Genomic DNA, 24,905 nt, shown 5'->3' on the forward strand with positions numbered 1-24,905 from the left:
ATCATCATATTTATTCTAGCTAGCCTCGATTGGTTAACCACACTTAAAATTTCAATAAACATAAAATAGGAAAATACGCTTCAATGAACATAAAATTGAACCTTGAACTGGTCAATTGTTTTATAACTTGGCGGACGGCCAGTCGGCTTTAGCGTGGAAAATTTAATGCTATATAATTTTCGTGCCGTAGACGAAGAACTTTGTTATTTCTTTATACGGAAATGAAATTCACAAAATTTTGTGGGGTTTAAAATTTTTGAAGCAAGATTTAAAATTAAAAACAATTTATAAATAGGTAACGAAAAGCTTGGCTTTTCACCGTTGAAACATCTCAAAAACAAATCCTGTTTATTCCGAAAAGTTATGAGTGATTCGGTACAAAGGTAAATGAACTATTCTGGCTCAAAAGCCGTTGTCACTTTTTTCTGTATTAAAAAATAAATATGTCAAGATAGAAAGATAATTTTTGAACATATCTTGGAAGTATGTAAGTGACGTAAGATTAATGTAAAACGTTTCAGTAGCCAGACCCTGCACATGCCTCATTTATCATATCATCGGACATCTCAAACGCATCTCTCTCACGTACTGCTCATTCCTCTATCTACACATTTTTCTTTATTTTAATACTAGCTGTCGCCCGCGACTCCACCCACACAGCATTACAAAAAACTCAATTAGTAACCTAAATATTTTTTCAAATCATGTTCTACGTATATGCCAAATTACAGCGAGTTTCATGCAGCCGTTCTGGCATACATATTTATAATATTAATAAGATAGTGTAGGAGCTATACCAACTAGTGTATACATCCTAGTGTGTTATTATCCCTTTCATTGACTTTGGAAATAGAATACATGGATGGATGGATGTTTGTATGTAGTTATCCCCGAACGGCTAAACGGATCTCGCTGAAATAACATCGTTGTAGAACATAGTTTGAAAGAACACACTTATTAAGTTACCTTAAGACGGACTCGCGAGGGACAGCTAGTAAATTAATAAAATTGTTGCGACAGAGTAATTTAAATAAATACATAAAAATAAAACAACAATTGCATTTATCGTTTCATTTTAATCCATAACAGGGGAACATAACTTGATTTATAATTTTTTTTTAATTTCAATTACGAAATTAGATAAGATAATTTCACGTCAATACCAACATCAAATATAATAAGTCCACAATGAAAATTAAGCTTCTATTACACAATTCATATTCTAGCCCGTTGTCAGAACGTAAGTACAGTCAGCAACAAAACATAATTAAAATAAATATCATTATATTTACGTTTGTGATAAACGATTAATACATATTATTAATGGAAATGAGAAATTATAAGACACCTATCTTAATTATTAAAATAGACAAGTATTTTCTTTCTGTGCATCCTCTCCTCCATCGATCAAAGGTAGGCAACGCATATGCAATTTGCGTATGTCTATGGGCAGCAGTTACTTCGCTATTTCAGCGATTTCAAGTGGCCGCTCGCTCGTTTGCCACCTTATGATATAAAAAAACAAGTTTGTTGTTAACACATCGAGAGCCTTACTATAAAAATTAGACAATGTATTAAATACATTTAAGCTTAACATACGTCAATACGTATACTTTGACTATAACGTTTGACGCGGATTTTTGAGAAATCATGGCTATTGAAAACATTATGCGTAGTCTTGACAAATAAATAATGAAATACTTATAACGAAAGTAGTGTATAAATATATATAGTGAAACATATAATCACTTTGACATTGATAATATTGCGGCGTTCAAAGGGTTAAAACACGTGTTTAACTAATCAGCGTTTAACTATATTTTGGAGGCAATGCATGAAACCTTTCAAAATAAATCCATAGACAATAAAGGATGTTGTTTGACTTCGAAATATAATTTCTCATTTCTATTGAATTCGACTATATAGTTATGATTGTAACACACTCATACATAAAAAGGTTATAATGAATAAATATTAAATATTCGAGGAAGCACTTAATATAGATAAAATATAATAACGATTAAATATCTTGTTGCTGATTCGTCTCACATTTACATTGTCCTGTATTTGTTTTTTTTAACTATCATCAGTCCTTTGAATCACAGTTCAAAACACCTTAGTGACAAGTTTATTATGTATTCAAATCCTTCATATTTATATATGTACATTGTTTAATAAATTAACGTCGGGAAAAATGTGGTTGAGATAAGTCAATGAACTAATAAAGAAAAAAATATTTATGGAAATGTTATTTAAACAAAATTTTAATTTTTTCGATTTGACAGCTGACGTCACAATATGGCGCGATTGACATTTTGAAATGCATTGTAAAATTCCAGACTTTTGTACATAGGTCGATTTATTTGTTAGTATTGCTAATGTACTTTCACATATATTACAATGAGTATTTTAACACAACAATTTAATTTTATAAAATTTAATGACCATATTGAAGACAAAATTATAACATAAGCACTAACTTTCAAATTGTTTTAAAAACATTTCATTATATGTGGTTTTTTTTTCATATTGTTATAACAATTTTCTCAAATATAGTTCAGTTACAACACACAAAATATCATTTCTTTTTAACTTCGCCATTTAGGCCAATTATTTAATACAAAACATAAAAGATTGTCATTTACTGATTTTTTTTGCAAACGCGCGTAATCTTTACATAGATCTGACATTGAAATAATGTTGCCAGTAACAACTCATTTATTACCAATATGATAAAAATAAAAATATTGCAGAAAATTGTGAAGACAGGTTAGTTCAGTTTATTTCGCTGTTTAAGTCTTATTTTAAATTTTTAGGTTATGTAATATTTTGTGACAAACTACAAAAAATAATTTCATATGTACTATTCAATTCTGTACTAATAAATTTATTTATTTTGCAATATTATTAATATTAATCAGTTATTTATCATTTGAAAGTATATTATTTCAATAAACGTATTTAATTACAATGAAAGTTTTATTTGTTATTACAATTTAAGAATTGTACATTTGTTGTTATAATATTTGAGACACTAAAGGCTGAATTAACTTATAGTTAACGCCATAAATATTGGTAACATTGAAAAAAAATACATTTAATAGTCACGAGAAAAATAATTTACTTGTTTTTATTGTGAGCAGTAGACATGTTATGAATTGGATTAAATGAACAAAAAAAAAACAATGAAATGTCATGATAAATGAACTGATCGACAAATGATTCACAACATGTCAACATGATAAATTAAAATAAATAATTTTTCAAATCATATTAGTGACATGTAGAAATAAAATTAATTACATTCAGTATTCTCAAACCAATAATTCATCAGAAACATTCATTTATCTAAAAACATGTTTTTAATGATTTTAATATCCATTAGGAACATGTTTCTAATGAATTTAATGCATCGTCAGCTCACTATATATCCACTATGAGGAGCTCGGAGCCTACCCTAAATCATAGGTGACTAGGCCATAGTCAACTACGCTGGTCCAGTGTGGGTTGACTTCACACATATCTTTGAATTTCTTCTCAGATATGTGCAGGTTGCGTCACGATGTTTTCCTTCACCGTAAGAACGTCGGATAAATGTACATATGTAAATCCAAAAACACATTGGTACATGGCGGAATTCGAACCCAGGATCTGCAGATTGCAAGTCAAGTGCTTAACTGAGCCATCAACATGAATTTAATGAGAATGAATATAATATCCATTAAAAACATGTTTCTTATATCTGTTTGAATTAAGAAGTTTGTAATAGTGGACGCAAGTGTTTTTGCTCCTACATGTCTCGTATATGTGATAACAATACTAAGTAGCGAACTTAGCTATGTACAATACACTTAGCGATCACCAACTATCAACTAGATAACAGTCATGACTCGATAACTCACTGTCAGTCAGATCAGATCACAAGCACTGTTCGCGTCGTCCTCACTTATTATGTGAACTCGTTGAACTGCGCCAACGCCGTCGTCACTCTGAAATATTAACTTTTATACAATTTTAGTAGAAGAAAGTGGAACTGAATTTCTACGATACATTATCAAATGTGTATTATTATTTGAAACTAGACTGAAATTACAATCAACACTAAATATTAGTAAATGCAAGGATATTTAAAATATTAGAAACTTGTCTGTTTTATGAAAACTATTCTGGTTTTTAATAGTAGCGCGTTTTGTTGTCACTGATGCGTACAGTCAGGGAATTTCGCGGTGTTACACTTACAAGATTACTAATGTGGTAGCAGTAAGTATCAAAAGCAACGGCGTAATATTAAAAAGCGAATACTCGTATACCACTCGACATTTTTCGGTTTCGACATATATAAAGGTGGGTTTTGTTTAAGATGGGTCACCGTCAGTTTCCCCGAGCTTAGTTAGTGAGTAGTAGGTATGTGGTACATACTTGTCGTGTAGATGCGCGGAGTCCTGCCTGGCGTAGAGCATCTTGAGAGCGCGCAGCACGCCCACCTCGGCGAGACGAGCTTGCCGCGCCGCCGCGCCCGCCTCCTCGCGCCACACCAGGTTGCCCGCCACGAACAGCGCCGCCTCCTGCAGCTTTATCTCCGGGTGACCCTGACATGCCAATTCAAACACTGGACATACACTCACAAATGCATTTCCATTTTAACTGTAGAATTTACATAAGAAATCTATACTAAGATACTCTGACCGTCCAATTACTGTATTTTTACCCGGCAGTGGTAGTGTTTAATAACAATTTTAAAGTAAACAACATTAAATTTATCCAATACAATAAAAACGTAAAAAAGACTTACTACTTATGAAACGAACTATACTTTGTATATCAAGGTAATCTATTACTTACCAAATAATCGACTAGTTTCCTTAAAACATCTTCATTTTCCATAATGAGATCCTTGGCCTTCTCCCCGTCCCCGAGGTTGCCCAGTATGCACAGAGCCTGCTCCTTCACCTCCGTGGGATACGAACCCTCCAGCACCACTATCACCGCCTGCAAATATTACACATTTTCATTAGTCATACTAATAAAATAAATGCAACAATTTGGATAGACGGATGTTTGTTACTACTTATCTCCAAAACTGAAAAAACACATAGGATAAGTATTTTTTTTTAATTCCACGTGAACGAAGTCAAAGGCAAAAGCTAGTTCAATTTAAATCTGATACAAATCTGACTCTGAGTGCGGCAGACAGATTTTTGATTTCGTGATATAAAACAAAATTCTTTAAATACGATTTAATTGACTAATTTTTTATATGTTTTTTTTTATATATACTTAGTGTTCTGACTAATAATATAAATGCGAATGTTTAAATGGACGGATGGATGTTTGTTAGAAGGTCTTTCAGGAACGACTCAACGGATCTTGATGAAATTTAGCGCGGACGGAGTCGCGGGCGACGGCTAGTATAAATAAGACAAACCTGCATAACTTGCGAGGAATATTCGCTCATAATAGCATCTATATGTTGTCTTGTTGACAGCAAGTTCCTGAGCAGACCTAACGTCTTCATGATCACTCGTGTATCACTGTCACCAAGCAGACGGAACATCTGCTCCGTTCCCAGACAACATAGTATACGCTGTTTCACTTTCTGCTCCGCCTATAAAGAAAAAAAACATTTACGTCGATGGCACAGAGGTAAAGCATTAGAGTTGTAATCTACAGATCTGTGGTCCTAGGTTCGAATCCCGTCATGTACCAATGTGTCTTTCGATTTATATATGTACAATATGCCGACGTTCTTAGGGTGAAGGAAAACATCGTGATGCAACCTGCACATATCTACGAAGAAACTTTAAGATATGTGTGAAGTCAACCCGCACTGGGTCAGTGTGGTTGACTATGGCCTATTCACCCCCATTTTTTTTCAGAGGGGAATGCTTTATGCATACTCCGCGCCCCGGGGGGCACGCGGTAGTTATGTGGGATTCTCCTCCATAGCGGAGGCATAGCCACTAAACCTCGCTGTTCCTCCAACGCATCGGGACGGGACCACGGACACGCTTTCGCTCTCGTCCGCAGCCCCGTGGCCTATTCACCCCTAACTTAGGGTAGTCCGAGCCCCTCGGTGGGGGCAATTAGTGAGCTGATGATGATGATTTAGAAAGAGGATACATATAGTAAGTTTCTAGTATTAAAACATTAACAGTATAGACCATTTACCTGAAACGCCATATTCATTAACGCCCAAATTCCATTCAATCTAAGAGCAGCTTCGGGCTTTTTCGTCAAATTACATAACATTTCTACAGCACCTGTAAATATTTATACATAGTTATTAACGTGAAACAAGAAATTAATCAGACTTAGAAAGTTTATTTTGTCTGACTTCGAACTACTAATTCTGACAAAAGAGGGCGCTGTTCCTAATATGAATGAAATTTATTCTTACCACAAATATAATTATATAAAATTTAAAATACCTTGATCTAACATAGGCTCCTTCGCTGGTGAGAACTCTAATAGCAGATTGCAGAGTGTTGAAGAACCAACTGTTAATAACTCGGTGTCCGGAGAGTCCTTCAGCAGTTGCATTAAAGGTCGCCACACAGCATGATCCTATACAAAAAATATTATTATAATTGTATAAAAGGATGTAAAAACATCTACTTCATACTAATATTATAAATACGAATGTTTAGATGGATTAATGTTTGAAGGTATCTCCGGAACGGGATGTTTGGGTTCCCCGATCTTGAAGAAATTTGGTATAAATATAGAACATAGCCTAGAACAGCACATAGGCACATAGGTTTTTTTTAAATTCCACGCAGACATAGTCGTGAGCGACAAGCTCGTATTAATATAAACTTCTATTAATTAAAAAGAAAAAAATAATAAATAATTTTCACCTGAAATGTCGTCCGCAACTGCTGAACCGACCTAGATAGTGAATGCAAACATCTTACTGCCGCTAATCTTACCTGAAAATTATATTATAGCTTCAATCATCACTTCATAAACATAATCAGATTGGTATAAGAAACATCGACAAAAAATCGAACAAATATTATGTTTTTGTACTTCACTAGATGGCGTTATTCTAAATTAATGATTTTTTCTTTTATTCAAGTACAATTATTTGCACTTTTCACATTATAATATATTTTATATTAATAAATTATTAAAAATAACTTACATTGGGTTCAGGATTATTCATTCCATACACAACATGCACCATTAGTCCGTGTGTTTCTATTATCCTCTTCCTAATATCCTCGTCGTTAGCTCCCAGAGACGCGAAACATTTGAAGGCGCCTTCCTTAGCGGCCGCTGAGGGACAATCTACTATATCCGCTAAAGAACACATTAAATGATTTGATATAGCCGCTAGCCTTTGCAATGAAGTATCCACCTAGAACCAAAAAAAAATTATTTATGGTTACACACGATTATAATTTAAATTCTACGGAATTTTTATTACTACGAAGTATATTTGAAAAGTACCTCAGCTAAATACGCCAATGTCTCAGCAGCCGTCGCCCTGATGTCCTCCGGCATATCTTTAGTACAAAGCCGCGCCAAACACGGCAACGCACCAAACACCACTCTGTTACAATAAATACTTTTTTTTTCTCCTATAATTATTATCCGACTGACAAAGTTATGTTTTTCGTATGTAAGTTTTATGTTTGTGTTTTTTTTTTAATATACCAAAGCTCGATCACAAACCCACTTGATAGTAAGTGGTTATGTAATCGAAGGAAGGTATGCATTGCTTAGTAAATACCTATTCACCCTACTTTTTAAGGCACCCACCTTATACCTGGACGGAAAGGACTGTTTGTTTGTTGTGCTGTTTGACATACTTGTGTACTTTGTATATATATGCTAGAACTCACATAACTGAACTGATTTTGACGAGTGAGGTGACTTTTTGTCTTCCCATTCTATCAGGTTTACTTTTTTTTTATTTATCGTCTTTTACAATACTTTTTTTTAATTATCATTGATGCCTTTATTTCAATGTTATTTGGATGTAAAATTATTTTTACTATTGAAATTGAGGACGAATAAATTTAACACACAAAGACCCTACCCTAAATCTGTTGGCTTCAGTTACATATACAAAATTGGCAATGACCCAACAGATCGCATGTAATGTTAAAAAGGAACACATGTCAAACCAAATACCCGCTAATTTTAAAAATCCCTATGGAAAATGGTTTTGGCGAGTATGTTAGTATGTAAATGGAACTGTTCAGTCAATTTTGTTATTAGTTTTTGTATCCTAAATATTTATTAATATAACTTTTATCTAATGAGGTGTCATATTTTCTAGAACTTCATAGGAATTAATTGGGGTTAATTTTATTTTAACCCGTCTGATAAGAGGGTAATATACTCTATTTTATAGGTTTATGTAAGTTCCTTTGTGAGGTCATAACGCCAAAACGAATCATCCAATTTTGATTTGTGAGGTGACATTGACAAATTAAGTGTTATAGTGTTTTTTTTTTGTCAGTGTATTGTGTATGGTGTATTATAAAGGAAACATCATGATTAAACCTGCACATATCTGAGAAGTAATTCAAAGATATATGAGAAGTGAACCCGCACTGGGCCAGTATGGTTGGATATATCCTAGTCACCCCTAAATAAGAGTAGGCTCCGAGCCCCTCAGTGGGGACGTATAGTGAGCTGATGATGATTTGTGTACCTGTTATCATCAGGCGGTAGGGCTCCAGCGCGGTGTATAAAGGTAAGAGATCTCGCGGCGCCGAGGGCGACAGGCAGAGGCTTGTCTCGTGACACTAAAAACGTTAGAAGTTCGGGTATCGTTTTGTCACCATGCCTAAAACGCACAGTTCTATGTCAATAAATTAAAAATATAAAGTGAATTTTCCTATAATTGTACTAAATCTTTTATATGGTGAAAACGAAACCGAATGTTTAATTTTGTTATTTATCTTACAAATATTGTTAAAAAAAATTAATAGCAGATTTAGGTATACAGCTATAGCTAAATCTGATATTAATTTTTTTTCTTTGTTTATCTACGAAAGTCAAATTCTAATCTATCAATGACATTTTACAAGGGTATAGTAATTATTGGCACAAGAATTTATAATAAATATTTACTTTTAATCTTTTATCACAGGTTTATTGACAGATCGATAGTATTGCCATATAGAAATAAAATATATAGATAAAATTTATATTACTTTAAAATCTAGTAAAGACATTTATTACTTCAATATTTTTTTATTCCAAACATTAATTAAATTAAAAATTTATATGATTTGCGTATGTTAATATTACTAATACTATTAATGTGAATGTTTAGATGGATGGATGGATGTTTGTTACTACATATCACTAGAACGGATTACGGATAAATGGATTGTTTTGAAATTTGCCATAAATATAAAACATAGTCTGGAAGAGCACATAGGCTACTAATTAGTTGCTTTTTTAATTTCGCGTGGACAGAGTCGCAGGCATTATCTAGTACATAGTGTAAAATATATTGATTTCTTTGCATACCAAGTGTTCAATGCAATCTGGGAGACTTTGGCATTCTCAAAACACATAGCCGCAAGTAGATCAAGGGCTGGTAAAGCGAGGTTAGGTGGTGGCGATGTGTCTGACGACAGCAATGCCGCTGCTGCCTCCAGGGCTCCCGATGAAGAGAGTGCTTCTTGCTCTAGTGGCCCTCCACACCATATTGATAGAATCCGGACTATAGATGCTCGAGAATTCAGAGAGCCTTCTCTTGCTATTTCTGTATAATAAAAAAAACAATTAAAAAGCTGTAATAGAAAATTTATAAATAGTGTAAATAAGTCTGTAAATCAGAACTATCAGTTGTTGAGTATTGCCTTTGCTTTATTTACATTCTAACATATACATATACATGCTTGATTGTACCATTTTTGTTCCAAACAAATTTGCTTTTTGATTAAATAAAAAAAATATATATAGATTATTTTTAAATCGACTATAAAAATCATATGCCAATGTGTTCTTACTTACGTGTTAATCTAGCTAACAGTTTCATATCAACAGGCAACGCTGAAACCGGTGCTGGAGGATGTAAGAAGAAACTTTTCAATGCACTAAGCACTGCCTCCATTAATTTTGTATCAATAAGGATGGTCTTCAATAACTCTACCAATGATATAACAACACCTTGTTCCACGAGAGTATTGACATCTTCCGTTGTACCTTTGGCCAATGAACCTGATAAAATAAATTTTTATTTTAGTCTACAGTGTGATCAAAACAATGTGTTTGTTTGTTTATTTATTAATGAACTAGCTGTTGCTCACAACTCAACAAAAAAAAACATAATAATACCCAATGTGTTCTTTCAAACAATGTTCTACATGTAACACTTATTTCATCAAAATCTGTTCAGCCATTCCGGAGATACCCTCAAACAAACATCCATCCATCCTTTTAAAGTTTTGCATTTATAACATTAGTAATATATATATTGAAAAAAGTACTAACTATTAAAGTAACTTAGCATACTATGTATCATATAAGTAATTTTCTATATTAATAACTTAGTTGAAAAAATCATAAGTAAATGCTCATCTACTTTAATTAAATAATAAACAGTATGAAATCGTAAATATGTTATGTTCACTATCAACTAAGAATAGGGCAAAGCACATTGATATCAGAGGTCAATGCAACTAATATTGTTTTTAAGGTGCAAATGCCTTTGAAATATGCTTATTAATCTAAATATAAATTATTCGACATTATGAGATATGCATAGGAAATGATATTACCTATTGTTATAGTAGCTTGCAATCTAACATCGGCATCGAGTGTTTCATCCGACATCAGCTGTACCAATCGCGGCACTATTCCTTGTCGTATAACAGAACTCTTCTGTCTATTACTTCCAATAACCGAGTTTTTTAAAGTCACTAACGCCTCTAACGTTTTATCAGCCTCTGATGAATACAGCTCATCGATGTACGAACGAGAGCTTTCGATATCCTTGCGGTAAAAATGAATAAGGTTATTTAAACACCATTAAATAACGATTGCTAATACCATATTTTACACTGTAAAATTTACTTACCATGAATATCGTGAGCTGCTGCATGTCTTATAAGATTTACGCAGCAATATTGTTAAAAATATCTCAGAAATAATTCTGAAAATACGCAATACGCTGTCGCTGTCAATTTCGCCTTACCATTTCCACCTGTCACTCTGTCAGACACTGCATGTCATTTTTAAAGTTCAGGTTTACAGGTTTTTAATCATGTTTAGAATTTTTCTATTGATAAAACCTTAATCTCCAAAAATAAGTCATAATAATACAAATCGATTTTGAGGCTCCACTAGCACGTAAAATTTTTGAGTGTGATTTTATTACATTTACTTCGCTAAACTTAGAGAAATAAAATAGCAACACTGAGTATAACCACAGATAGCTATTTTAACTTTGTTTAATTTTATTTATTTCTACTTGACTTGGATCACATCAGTGCTTAAAGGTTTTTGTTTTTATGATTTTATTCGTTACGTAGTCTATTTAGTAAGTAACACTATTAAATACATTTTCTTCGAGAGTTAAAGCAGTAAGATTACTTTATTAGCAGATACAGATAAGAGTCGAATGTATAATGGCAGACTCCGGAGTTGACACCAGTAATGAAAGTAGTGATAATAATCAAAACATTGAGCATTCTCCATTTATAGAATTTAATCCATTAGCAAATTCGTTAGAATTGCCAGGAAATGGGGGCGTATCACGCGATTTCTTCGACGAACCTCATGATTTAATTGGTAAAATAAAATGTACCACGAAGGCCAGACATTGCCGGATAAAATATCGATGCAGTGCTACGATTTACTCATCAAGAAATCAGAAGCTGCGATTTGCCGCATCGACAAACAACTCTGAGCTTGTAGAAAAATTACTATCATCGGGTGCAGATCCAAACTCTTCAGATGAGCATAAACGAAGTCCATTACATTTAGCAGCATGTCGTGGATACGTCGATGTCGTAAAAATACTGTTAAGGCACGGCGCTAACCCTAATATAAAAGATACTCTTGGTAACACTCCATTGCACCTTGCCGCTTGTACTAATCACATACCAGTAGTCATCGAACTGCTTGACGCTGGAACAGATGTTAATTCCAATGATAGGAATGGCCGAAATCCCATTCAGTTGGCCCAAAGTAAATTAAAACTAATACAAATGCGTCCAAGTGGTGCCAGTCATTATGAAGAGACCCGGCAACTTATTAGTGAAATTTGTCTTGTTGTTGAGATGATGCTTAAATATATGAAAATTCAAAAAGCTGACTCTGGTGATCTTGAATCCGTCCGTAAGAGACTTGAGTGTATCAGCACAAGGGAACAAGTGGAGTCAGAAGTGCAAAATTTACTTGATAGTCTTGACTCTTTGAAACTTAGATAAAATGGTGTATAAATGTTTTATAATTTATCTTAAAAACAAATTAATTTCTTTAATATCAAAATTAGATACTTTTTAAATTAATTTATATTTTAAAATTTATATCACATCGTAATTTTCAATTTATGTGACAAATTTCATGTTTGTTTCACTTAAGCAAGAGATGTTTGCCATGTTTTAATAGTTATAAGATTTAATAATAATAAAAATATTTAGTAACATTACATAAATTTGTATATGGTTTAAGCAATAAACATGTTTGATTTTCTATGGTATTTGTATTTTATTAACATGCCTTTGTTTAGAAATAATAACAAAACAAACCATGTCTTACCCACTTATGGAAAATTATATTATGGTAGGAAAAACATTGTCTTAAGTCTTATATAAATAGACAGATTTATTGGCAAGATATAGAATAACTGTTATGGTATATATTTTAGAAAATAAATCTTGGCTGAATTTCAAACATGTATGCAAATTTGCTTCTATTTTGCAAAAAAAAAACTTTAATATTCAAATAGAGTCACTGAATTAAAATTCAATGTAGTAAGGTTCCCAATCCCTCACCATAGATAAAAAAAAAACTTTATAAATAATAATTATTTATTAGTAACAACTTTATAAACTTTAAAAGTTCATAAATTTCTTGAAATATTTATAAATATTATCAATGCTGCATGCACATTTAACATATTGAATAAACTCTAGTAATATTTGAACTCAACAAATCTTAAAATCTATATACAGTTTACAGCTTATTAAGAATTTTAAAATGTTAAACTTTCGTATGAAGATGTGCTTCTAATATTCTGTACCACTGTTATAATGACATGTATTCTGTGAGTATCAACTGTCGAAACACTGATATGAAACATGTTGTCATCACCCTCGTTAATTTGAAAACAACAGAGATGTTAATCATTTTAGAGTTTCGATAACAACCCATGGTAAGAGTAGTATATAAATTAAAGAAAAAGTAAATATATAAAAAATCGTATCTTAAAAATGAAATTTGTAATAATGTTAAAAAGAATAATATTAATGAAAAACAAGTGAAACTGGGGTTTTACTCAGTAGGCAATTTACCATGTATCTATAGCAGAAAAATTTTATTATCACAGAAATATTATAAAGTACACTTAATAAATTAATACTGCTAATATTAAGTAGAATCACACATCCCAAACCCATTCAAAACAATTATCTAAATTAATGCACACACCCTTATATTATATCTCATACATAATAATTGGGCAAGTTTTATCTTAAATATTGTCTAAGTGGACACCAAGGCTTTAAATGCTTGAATTGAAAAGAGCCTAATACTCTTTTATTCTGTGGATATCAAGTAATACAACCACTGAACTCTTTACACGGACAGGCTAAAACCGTGATATTTTGTGCCTATTTGACTTTAGCCATTTGGCGCTGATAGTTACGGTTGATAGCGGTGGTGAAGATACAAACTAAAAAGAGTGATAGAAATAATTTCTAGGAACTTGAATAAGTGTGTAAGTCGGAATGATGCTAAAGCTGTCATTTCCAAGCAATTACCTGTCCATGTATAGAGATCAGTGAATAGAACTAATATAATAAAATAGAAAACTATTAATAAATATATTAATAATTTTTTTCTTAATGCATTATTTCAGTTCCAATTTGTTTAAGTGACAAAAAATATGTACAATTTATAATTTAACACATATAAACAATTTATTTGTAAAGTAACATATTGTTTAAAATGAAATTGAAAATAGTTTTTATAAAATAGGTTAAATTATTTCAAAGCTTAGCTTCATTTAAATATTAGTAAATAAAAACTTGTTTAAACAAATAAAATTGCATTAAATAATCAATTCCTTGGTTAAATGTGTGCAAGTGCAATATAAATTTGGCACTTATTTCCATATGTTTGACAACCTTGACTAGCAACTAGATGTGATTGTTTTTGAATAGCTTACAACAAAATATCACAAGTTTAACTTAAACAAATCCATAAATTATTATTGCAGTAGTTATACAATATTAAAATTAAATCACAACTTCAATGGAATGCTTAATATAATTTTCCATCAGTAAATAGAGAACAGAATTTAATATAGAGGTTGATTTGACCACAACCGTTCAAATAACGTATTATTATGTCTTTTATTGCTCAACATAGGCTCGGTTAAGTGGCAGGTTGATATCAGTCATTTAAGAATCTATATCCTTATTTGAATACATCTCGTATTATTTTGTATCGGGAACAAGGAGGTGAACTATATTAGGGAATATTTCCGCTTGAAGTGGACCGTATTCTACAAGCTCGCCGTCGACAGTCAGGTAGCCATCGGATCCCTCGGGAACTATTCTAAATGCACTGACAGGAATCATTTTTATATACTCTGTATTCACATCGGAATGGGTCCCTTGACCCATGCCCAGGAGGAACGATAGAATTTGAGATCTTGGAATACCCGCCTTAATGATAAGCATCCACATGACCCCGTCGGAGAGTTGCGAGCGCGGGGCGAAGAGCAAGTCCTCTCCTATGTACGCCTGGTACGACACGTGGACCATGACGAACTCACCCTCCTCGTGCACCCAGTGGGAGGGCAGTTGAGACATGAGAGAGGGCAGATGGGAAGCCGGGCCGTGCATGCAAGCGTGCACCGGGGACCGCATCTCTGAGCCACCGCTGGCAACGCTGTGATACTCGGAACCTCTCGTGCTGTAAAATGCACTCCTCCTAGAATTCACCGAGTACCAGGAATCGACCCGCTGATGTTTGCCGTTGACGGCGTTTGTGAACACTTCGGAATGCTCGTCGCAATCAATGAATGCCTCCGCGTCGGGGGAGTCGAGCGCGCCGTCCTGACTGACGCTGTGGCTGAGGGTGATGGGCAGTTTGGGCTTCGGAAGATTGCTAACATCTTTAATTTTAGCATAACTAACTACCCCTTTGTACTTTCTTAGGCCGACTAATCTAGCCAGCGCCCATATGGCAAATCTCTGTCCACCGATGGCCCGTAGACGCTCGCTTTCGATATCGATGTCGGAGAGCAGACCCCAGCCGACAGACAGGAACGAGAACATAATCTGAAATCAACATGAAAGTGATTAGAAATAATAAATCAAGTTGAAACAGAACTGCGAGTGAATAATAGTGGCATATGTCGTGACAAATATGCGTCACACGAGCGATAATCGCGTAGATATGAACGTAACAGCAAGAATAATTGTATCCGCATCAACTCTCCTTGTTTATTACGAGTGTTACGGACGCATTCAATTGAAAAGTGTAATATTATCGTCGTCGGATAACGAAACTGCTACGACAAAAAGGTTAATTACATATACGTTGTAACTTAAATTGTTGATGATTTTGTAAACATATTGATTAACTTTATAAAGAAGTATGCAATACCGATAAGGTTAATGTAGAAATTTCTATCTGTATCGAATCGAAAACATTGATTGGAAAATTCAATATACGATTTAAATGTTTCTGCTTACATTGGTTTTAGTTTCAACCCTGACGACGTCCATGGGTGCTACCCTGCCCCTAGCCAGGCCCATGGAGATGCCAGTAAGGTTTTCTCGTATGTACGGCTCACTGAAACAATTACAACGTAATTAGATTCAATAAAGGAATCGTGACGTTCATGACCTGGTTTACTTTGCCTAATAAAAAGATAATTGAATAACAATATGGAAACCTTTTTGTTTCGTGTCAATAAATCCAGAATCTTACAACGAGGAGGTACTTGTTCATAAATACTGTAATGACTACAAATAAGTAACCAATAATTTTCAAGATTATATTTTCAAGAATATAAAAAGGAAAAATGGAAGTACTAATAAAAAATACAACTTAATATTTCTAAAGACGGAACGTTCCGAAAGATAATTTTAATCATTATATGAATATTCTAGTCTAGACATCTTTTCAGTCATTATTATTTAAATCGCTTGTCTCGAAATGATGTTTTCAATGTTAGCGAGTGACCTTCACTAACTTGTAACAGTAAGTTTCCACTAATGGCATTATTTTCAAGCAGAACGAGAGGCATAATTATGTTTCTATGCAAGTATTTTGCCAGTGGAAATCCACGTTAAGAGTGATGAACAAACAAACTGTTTTTAGTTGAACAAAAGAAATACATCATTACTATTTCGAGAGGTTTACGTATACTTCATTGTTTCAAATAAAACATCTATACTAATAATTCATTGAAAATGTTTATTGTTATTTTCATATTACTTTCTTACCTAACTACTAAATGCTCTCTCCTTACTAAATGAATACTTTATGACTCCTTTAATGACGATTAAGCCACTCAGAGTGAGACAGTTGCTGACAAGTACAGTAATAATGCATACGTAACAATGGTTACTATAAAGCCAGGGGTGGCAAACCTTTATATATCAACGTGCCATTTTTGTGCGTTCCAAAATAAAATATTTTGCGAATATTGGAAACTTTACATAGGGGATTCATGTTTGGTCCTCATATAAGTAATATTCGATAAACACTTTTTCTTTTGCCTATCACAAATTGTGTAGCGTGCCAATTGTTCGCCACCTTTGCTATACTCAATTCCTCACTTTTAAAAGTTAGTTAATAAGAATCACAATAGTAATTAAATAGCGGAATTTATATAACCTTTAGAAATCCTTATCTTATTTACGATTTCAAAACTTGTCTTAGTTCTCATGGCCGTAATCGTAAGTCGAAATGATTATCCCCGCAGATAAAGGAACGCGTTGTTATCGTGGTACAATGTTTATTAAGACAGTATTTTTAAATGCACGATAAGAATTGATCGTTTCAAATACAATAGTTAAAGAACGGATTTTTTTAATCCTTGCTGCCAGTAGAAAAAGCGAAGCATTAGGCTGAACCTAAAACAATGATGATTCCATAAGCTCTTTTAGGGATTGGAATGTGCCCATATGTAGATTTAGACATTATTAATTAGAATCCTTTGGCGCGAATGACGTGCATTCGTTACAAAGTTCAGTGTCCCAATGAGTAGAGAGGGGACATGAAAGTTGACATTTTAGTTAGGCTAGTGTTGCGTCAATACACTGGCACATTTTCGAATTTTGTTCAGACAAGTTGATAATGAACTAACTGAAAATCTCTATGGTTTTTTTCCAGGGCCGGCATTAGGGTAAAGCGCGGTTAGGCGACCGCCCAATGCACTGGACAGAAAGGCGCTACAGGTCTATGAATACACAAATTCGAAATCACAGTTTCCAACATATAATCCAATGTTTCTTAATCAAAAGTCAAGTCAAGGAAATACTTTATCGCGACTTTTATCATTTCGGTTTTACTAATTTTCCGCTTCCTAAATGAATATTGTACAAAAACATACACATTTACTTTGAAAATGTGCGATTTTAAATGTGCAGGCAGTGGCAAGCCAGTATAAAGAATAACAAACTGAATATGTATATTTGTTAACGCAATAGTATTGTTAATTTTTATTGCCAATATATTGTAGTATTTCATTTCATTTATTAACTAGCTTTCGCAGGCGACTCCGTCCGTGCGGAGTTAAAAAAACACAATTAGTATATATGTTTGTAAAGACTATGTTTTACATCTATGCCAAATTTGATCCATATCCGTTGTGCCGTTCCGCAGGTATCTTTTTAACATCTATTTATCCATACATCCAAACATTCACATTTATAATATTAGAATAGATTCATACATCAAATAAGACATAAAATTCTAGTTTTATTTATTTGGACTAAAAGTATACATTTTGGTACAACAACTGGAACGGTTACCGAATACTTTGTCGTTACGGTTTTTATGTTACGCTTTCACTGCACTATGACGAAACGTATTTATAAAATTGTGTTAACTCATATAAATCGTAAAACTGTACTGTTAATAAGATTAAGCGAATTCAATATTATAGAAATTGTTACTATAATTATATTAATGTGACATAAAAATCCTTTAAAATGATTTGACCTTGAAATAAAATGCCTACTTGTCAAGCAATCGATACTGATTTTGCTTAGTTGATTTACTTGGAAAATAGCTATAAGCCTACAAATTAAAAAGATTACCGTGTACTTTGGAACCTATTTGCAGCAATTTTATATCGGTTGTGACATTATCAGGCGACTTATCAAAACAAATCCAGGTTAGTCGGTGGCTAGTTAATTACTACATACTCTTTGTTGTTCATTATCACAGACATAGAGCATAGTTATAATAGATATGTCATACTTCCCTTCTTTGTTTCACATTTTACTAGCCGTCGCCCGCGACTCCGTCCACGTGGATATATAAAAATTTAAAAAGCAGCTCTTCACGGCATAAATTCGAAAAAAACATTTTTTTAATGAATAAACAGTATCCTTTGTCCGTCTCCTGGCTCTAAGCTACCTCCTCGCCAATTTTCAGCCATATCATGAAAGCCGTTCTCGAGTTATAAATAGTGTAACTAACACGACTTTCTTTCATATATATATATATATATATATATTTGATATAAGATATAATTAAGATGATATAAACGTATTAATTTCTGTTCCATAACGAATTATATCGATAGAAAAATATACGATCAAGGATAGATGTTTCAAAAATTATGTTCTGATTTTTTTTCCGTCGGCATCGGCTGCAGAAACCAAAGGCAATAAAAAAACTTGTTTATAATCAAAACTAGGCTATCTAGTTCATAAAGCAATGATTGTGATACCTAAGGCTTACTATACACGAACGCGAAAATGTTCTAGTAAAGCCAAACACCTTCAGTTTTAACTGATTAGTCAAACTGTACAATTAAACTAACAGCTCAAATAAAATAAGCCCTTAGTCCAAATAATCCATGTAAGATTACTCCAATTGTGTAATAAAAGATACAATACTGTGTAAAACATTCTTATCAGTATCGTTTGTCATAAAACATTCATACAGACGGGCAAATTGTCTTCCGACGATAATCTCGGACGTAAAAAGTTAAAAATCATGTTTATGTTCTAGATATATTAACGACAGACGTGTTGTTATATTACCATGCTAGTAATGATAGGATATTCGATGTCCTAATTGTCACGTTAACATGTATAAAAAAAACAAAGTCAGTAAAACCTCTTTTCCAAGAGCACGACATGCGACTGTTCTATATTTCCATGAGCAATTAAAATACCATTTCCACTAAACGCGACTTAGATCCTGAATGCTAAAGACGTTGCAATCAGGCGCGGTTATCACTTCAAGAAAAAGAGATCTTAGTACCATAGTACAAAAGTGCTTTACTCCGTCTGTAGCCCTAAATATTCAAGGTCAAGTAGACCATTTATGTGTTAAGTTATCCTTAAAAACTGTCGTATGAAGATATTTCTAATCGCATTCTTCGGTAATATTAAAGTAAAACGTAAATCTATTACGGAAATTAATTAATCAATTTTATATATTACGCATTTCCCGTTTGAATATGGATTTACGTAAAAACATATTTAGGACAAATAAGATTAAATACGACAATGTTATGTGGAACATTTATAAAAAATAATGAGGTCAAGAACATTTGGCATTCTATCAGATCATTTTACAAAAAAGGATAGATATTTTTAATCTAACTGTATGTGCCAAAAAGGCCTCATTTAAGAACTACACTAGCACAAACAATGTAAGATGGTATTGCTATTTTTTTTTTTAATATTAGCAGATTTTGTTAATTGAATAATATTTCTTGTACCGTTCCAATTATGCTCTAGGCTTGGGTTAGGATTTACAACATAAGTCGCATGGTGAGATTGGAACTCTCGACCACCCGATAAGAAATTCGTACCCTTAACCATTAGGCTATTGGCTCTTAGAGAAATATCATACTAATATTATAAATGTTTAAATGTATGTTTGTTTTAAGGTAAACGGCTGAACGGATTTGGATATAATTTGACACAGACGTAGAACATAGTCTGGAGGAACTCATAGGCTACTTATAAAGTTATTTTTTAATTCCGCGCGGGCGGAGTTCGACAGTTAGTTATTAATTAAGGAATGCAACTCTGTTTACAATTTACCTACTCTTTAAATCAGTTATTTAATTAGTGGCTCTTTAATGATTTAATTACTATTATTAGGCCGAACAAACGTTTACAAATTGAAAGTCCTAACTACTTTTCAAGGATATTTTGATACGCCTAATTTTTCTTTATTTTCAATCTTTAGGAACATTGAATTCATGACATTCTATTCATTCTAGTGATTAAATCCATTTTTGCTTGACCATCAGCATCTGTATGAGGCATAAAATCACCTATCTCTACAGCCCTTTGTGGGCCTTGGCTTGGTCCAGCAACTTTCTGCACCTCGGTCTTTCCCGGGCACGAACCTTCAATTTGCTATACCAACTTTTTTTAGAGAAGCTTAAAATATTAAGAACAAATATACAAAATTAAATTATTAAAATTTTAATGATAACGAAACACATTGTGAGAAACGTGTCCTTGCAATAATAATATATCTTTTTTTATTCTGCACACTGTTGTTTATGTAGCTACGTTTTTACTTATCTGTAGAATTGTGGTTTATTTATTTTAAAATGTATTATTCTTTTCTGTTCAGAATAAAAAATGAATAAATTAACATTTATAGCATTTACCACTCAGAAGCTTAGCGGTTAAATAACGTAGCTAGTAACCGCAAACCCTGGGTTGGGACGGGATCGTGGAAAGTGGAGACTTTTGTTGTCAGAGGCCAAGGCCCACTTGGGGTCGCTTCGTCACCCTAGTTAGCTTTTAACCGCAAGTCCTAGATTTGATTCTAAGAAGGGACTGTTATTAAACGATTTTTTAAATTTATTTTCTCCAAATTAACACCTGGGTCTCAATTTGCTTGGGATATCTAAACTTGAAACAATGAATTTGCACAAGTAGAAAATCATATTGCTATCTCTATTGTTTTCAACAAGACTGAGTGGGTTGAAAATATGTTTTACCATTCGAACTCATTGGTACATACTGAAACAATGTACTTTCAGAATCTCGAACAGAAGTTATCACTTCATCCATCTTTTAGATTATATCTTTGATGTATACGTATTAATTACTTTAGTTTTTTTTAACAGTAACTCTATTCTAACAGATTTCATCATAATGGTATAATTATTTTGACCTACGGAAAACTGGTTTAATCAAACGAATGCTTAGTTTGAATTATTTCAGAATATTTGTGGAGATTTTCGTAATATATACAACGAATAGAGAACTACACTGATAAAACGATCGCACTGAATTTCGTATTTGAAAACACTTTCTTTAGGCTATTTTGAATTTTGCAGCGTAGTTTTGAAAAGATTCTCCCGGCATGTTCAAAAACGAATGAATATTTCAACAGAGAACAGAATGCTTTGATCTCACGTGCCTTTAAAATGTAAATATCATGTTAATAAACAGTTTCTTCAGCTAAAAATTATATGCTACGATGCGTAATAACAAACATCCATCCATCTAAACATTCGTATTAATAATATTAGTAAGATAGATAATAGAGAATAATAGTAAGAAGATAGTCGCCAGCGATTCTGTCCGCGCGGAATTATAAAAAAAAACTTAATTAGTATGTGTTCGATATCTATTTCATCGAGATCCATGCGGCCATACTGGATATTCAAAGCATCCAAACTTTCGCATTTATAATTTCAATAACACATTCCCCATCATAATAAAGACAAGGAAAAATTACTCACATAATAACCACAAATACCAATTTTGAATATTATTATTATATTTTGCTGTTAAAATTTATAAATATCGCGGAAAAAAAAATACGAAATTAAACGTTAAATAACAATGAAAATTTACATACAATTTATTACAAGCAACCAACTCGTGTGTAAACCAAGACCCAGTGGTGTAAACAAAAAAATAAATTCAGCAATAACCAATTCGCGCCCGCCGGTAATAAACGTAATAAAAAATACGCAGTAACCCCTCTTGAAACACTCATCACATGAAGGATGTTAGTCAATTTGCAATGTCATATTAATGTAAGCAGGGGTCTAAGCGGTGTGTGAGAGGTAGTTCTAGAAGTTCTAAAGAACACAAGTTCAATTTTCATAGCCAAAAAATTATACAAATCATTAACGTGGATTAACTTTCCATCTTTAACTTACTCAGACTCGGTAATTGGGCCCTAAACGAGAACCTTAGTGTAGATTTCTCATACTGCAATCAATAATTTTGGGAATAAATTCGACAAAACATTTTTTTTCATGAAGAAATGGGTAGAAGTAATCTTATTTTTCTGTAACAAGTTAATAAGCGAACATAACGTAACCAGTAATAAATCGACATGTTTCGTATTTTGTACATTAACCGTGGGTTTTCACTGCCCCCTTAAAAAATGTTTGTTTCCTTTTTGTGTTTTTTGGAACTTATATTTTGTAGAACGCGTCATTTAATACCCACTTTATTTAGAGATTTTACGCGCATTTCCACGTGATAGGTAAATATTTTGCAAATCAGAATGTTAGTCTCCAAGACCTCTATAAAGAACATATATTTATTGTAATAAAAAAAGTGCAAAAACAAGTAATGAAGGCAAACGAGAGCGCGTCTTTTTTCAAGGTGGTTACGGAGGTCGGAGTCGAAGTAATGGTTTTGACCTTAAAAAAGGAAACTGCTAAAGGATAGTAAACGAAATTTACTATCTTTTTGTATTTAACATTATTATTCTTGTTGATAATCATAAGGTCGTACACGATAATAGAAAAACTAGTTTTAAAATATTTTTGTTTTAATGAATTCATTGTGACAATACTATAACAGATTAGTCATTTTTTATTTTCAAACTTTAAGTATTAACTTGAAATTAACTTCAGTATAGAATGGATACAAAAACCAATAAGATTCCAATTTTTAAGTTGGTCCAACTAAAATATATAATTCATAGTCTTTCTTTCGACCTCAAAGTATGATAAATGTAATATTTATCATGTTAAATCGGAAATATTAGTAACTTTGTCTGCATGAAGTTAAAAGAAATTACTTATGTCTCTCTGAGATAATGTAGCTTTATAATAACTATTACATTTTTAAATCAGGAGTTTAAATTTCATTCATTACATACAAAATATGAATCTTTACTGTTAATAATATTCAATACAAAAACTAGATAAGTGAAATATAATGACAGCTTTTCATTTGGAAAAGAACTGAGAAAATAAGTAAAAAAAAACACCAAAAATAAAAACATACTGGAAATAACTTGTGTAGTCTATAAATGTACCTACACTTGCCAAAATGATAGCTCTGTATGATAAATATGTTTTAATACTTTCCTCAGTGAAATATAATTGATTTAAAGATAAGAAATCACTTACTTGTAATGATAACAGATAGTCCTGGCCAAGCCATTTCCTGAGCCACAAGGTAGGATAGCCAAGGGCACCTCTGCTAGGGCCTGTTGCCAGTCCAGACGTTCAAACATGCCATTCAGTATTTCGAAAAGGACTCCGTCACCGCCCGCTGCCACAATACCGCGCCAACCGTAAACATTTCTTGTGCGAACGAATTCTCGGGCGTATTGTGCGTATTTAGTAATATGCAGGTCGTATGGAACTTCTGCTTCTTGGAGTAACGGAGCCGATTTAGTCTGAAACAGCTCTCTCGCTTTCCCCGGCCCAGATTTAGGGTTAAGCAAGATAAGCAACTTCTTATCATTTTGTGGGATCACCGTAGTTATAGGCTGGTTGGCTATTAAACACTTAATACTAGTTCTCCATTTTTGTGCCTCTTTGTAATTATCTTCATATTTATCATACGAGCGGAACCTTAATGTTATTGTTGTCCTTTCCCTTTTTAAAGAGCGACGACTGCGCTTTAAGGTGTACGCGAAAATATATAGATAAGCGCTAATGTCACTTTCGTCCAGGTCTCCGCTATTCTCTTCTACAACTTTAAGCTGCTGTGGTCCCACGAGTGAACTACAAACACAGGAACCAGCCCCTGCACGGCGACGCTTGCTTCTCATACACTTACTGCCAATAATGTCTCGTAAAAGAATCGTTTGTTCTTTAGAGCTATCATCAGTTTCTTTTATCAACGACAGTCCTTTAGATGTTAGTCGGACTCGAAACACAGATTTCTTCTTGGATAGAATATAAAACGTTTCTTCAAGATAAACTTGTTCTTTACAATCAACATTTTCTTTCTCAATGGTGTTGGGAACGTCCTTGCCTAACATTGGTTCCGCCATAACTAATTTGACAAATAACTGACTGTTTATTTATTGTCCACCAGGCAGGCGAAACTCTATTAGTCTATGGTACAAATTGAACGCAAACGGAGATCCTCCATCTTGAAAATTGTGTCTATCCCACTCATAAGTTTCTCTATAATTTTTGGGCTGTTTAAAAAAAAATACCATAGTGCATATGAATAAATTGTGATTTAAAAATTTATAATTTCTTTATATTTAAAGTTTAGATAATAAATAAACAACAATTTAATTAAGTTATTTGAAGTATGTAATTTAAAATT

At 33.0% G+C, this 24,905-nt stretch overlaps 3 protein-coding genes across 4 annotated transcripts; 1 reads left to right on the forward strand and 2 right to left on the reverse strand.

Annotated features, from left to right (window-relative positions):
• Window positions 1-3,613: 3,613 nt before the first annotated feature.
• Window positions 3,614-11,166, reverse strand: LOC106121466 (armadillo repeat-containing protein 8). 2 transcript variants are annotated; one of them, XM_013317151.1, is made up of 14 exons: window positions 11,048-11,166; window positions 10,749-10,962; window positions 9,982-10,188; window positions 9,493-9,730; window positions 8,666-8,800; window positions 7,453-7,555; window positions 7,145-7,360; window positions 6,858-6,929; window positions 6,429-6,564; window positions 6,169-6,260; window positions 5,426-5,605; window positions 4,843-4,989; window positions 4,420-4,589; window positions 3,614-3,989 (listed from the first exon to the last, which is right to left on the reverse strand). In XM_013317151.1, exons 1-14 carry the CDS (start codon window positions 11,069-11,071, stop codon window positions 3,950-3,952), a joined length of 1,974 nt encoding a protein of 657 aa, XP_013172605.1. In that variant the 5' UTR covers window positions 11,072-11,166; the 3' UTR covers window positions 3,614-3,949. The 2 variants fall into 2 exon arrangements, with proteins under 2 accessions (XP_013172605.1, XP_013172606.1); XM_013317152.1 differs by having other exon boundaries at window positions 3,614-4,001.
• A 331-nt stretch (window positions 11,167-11,497) lies between these two features.
• Window positions 11,498-12,630, forward strand: LOC106121037 (ankyrin repeat domain-containing protein 54-like). Its single transcript, NM_001312100.1, is given in 1 exon segment — window positions 11,498-12,630. A coding segment is annotated over 1 exon segment (804 nt). The 5' UTR covers window positions 11,498-11,597; the 3' UTR covers window positions 12,402-12,630.
• Window positions 12,631-14,181: 1,551 nt separating this feature from the next.
• LOC106121444 (sphingosine kinase 1) lies at window positions 14,182-24,656 on the reverse strand. Its single transcript, XM_013317127.1, has 3 exons — window positions 23,747-24,656; window positions 15,900-15,999; window positions 14,182-15,482 (listed from the first exon to the last, which is right to left on the reverse strand). Exons 1-3 carry the CDS (start codon window positions 24,619-24,621, stop codon window positions 14,634-14,636), a joined length of 1,824 nt encoding a protein of 607 aa, XP_013172581.1. The 5' UTR covers window positions 24,622-24,656; the 3' UTR covers window positions 14,182-14,633.
• Between the last annotated feature and the right edge of the window lie 249 nt (window positions 24,657-24,905).

Source organism: Papilio xuthus, unplaced genomic scaffold (assembly GCF_000836235.2).
Source record: "Papilio xuthus unplaced genomic scaffold, Pxut_1.1 DF826945.1, whole genome shotgun sequence".
Taxonomy (NCBI): Eukaryota; Metazoa; Arthropoda; class Insecta; order Lepidoptera; family Papilionidae; genus Papilio; species Papilio xuthus.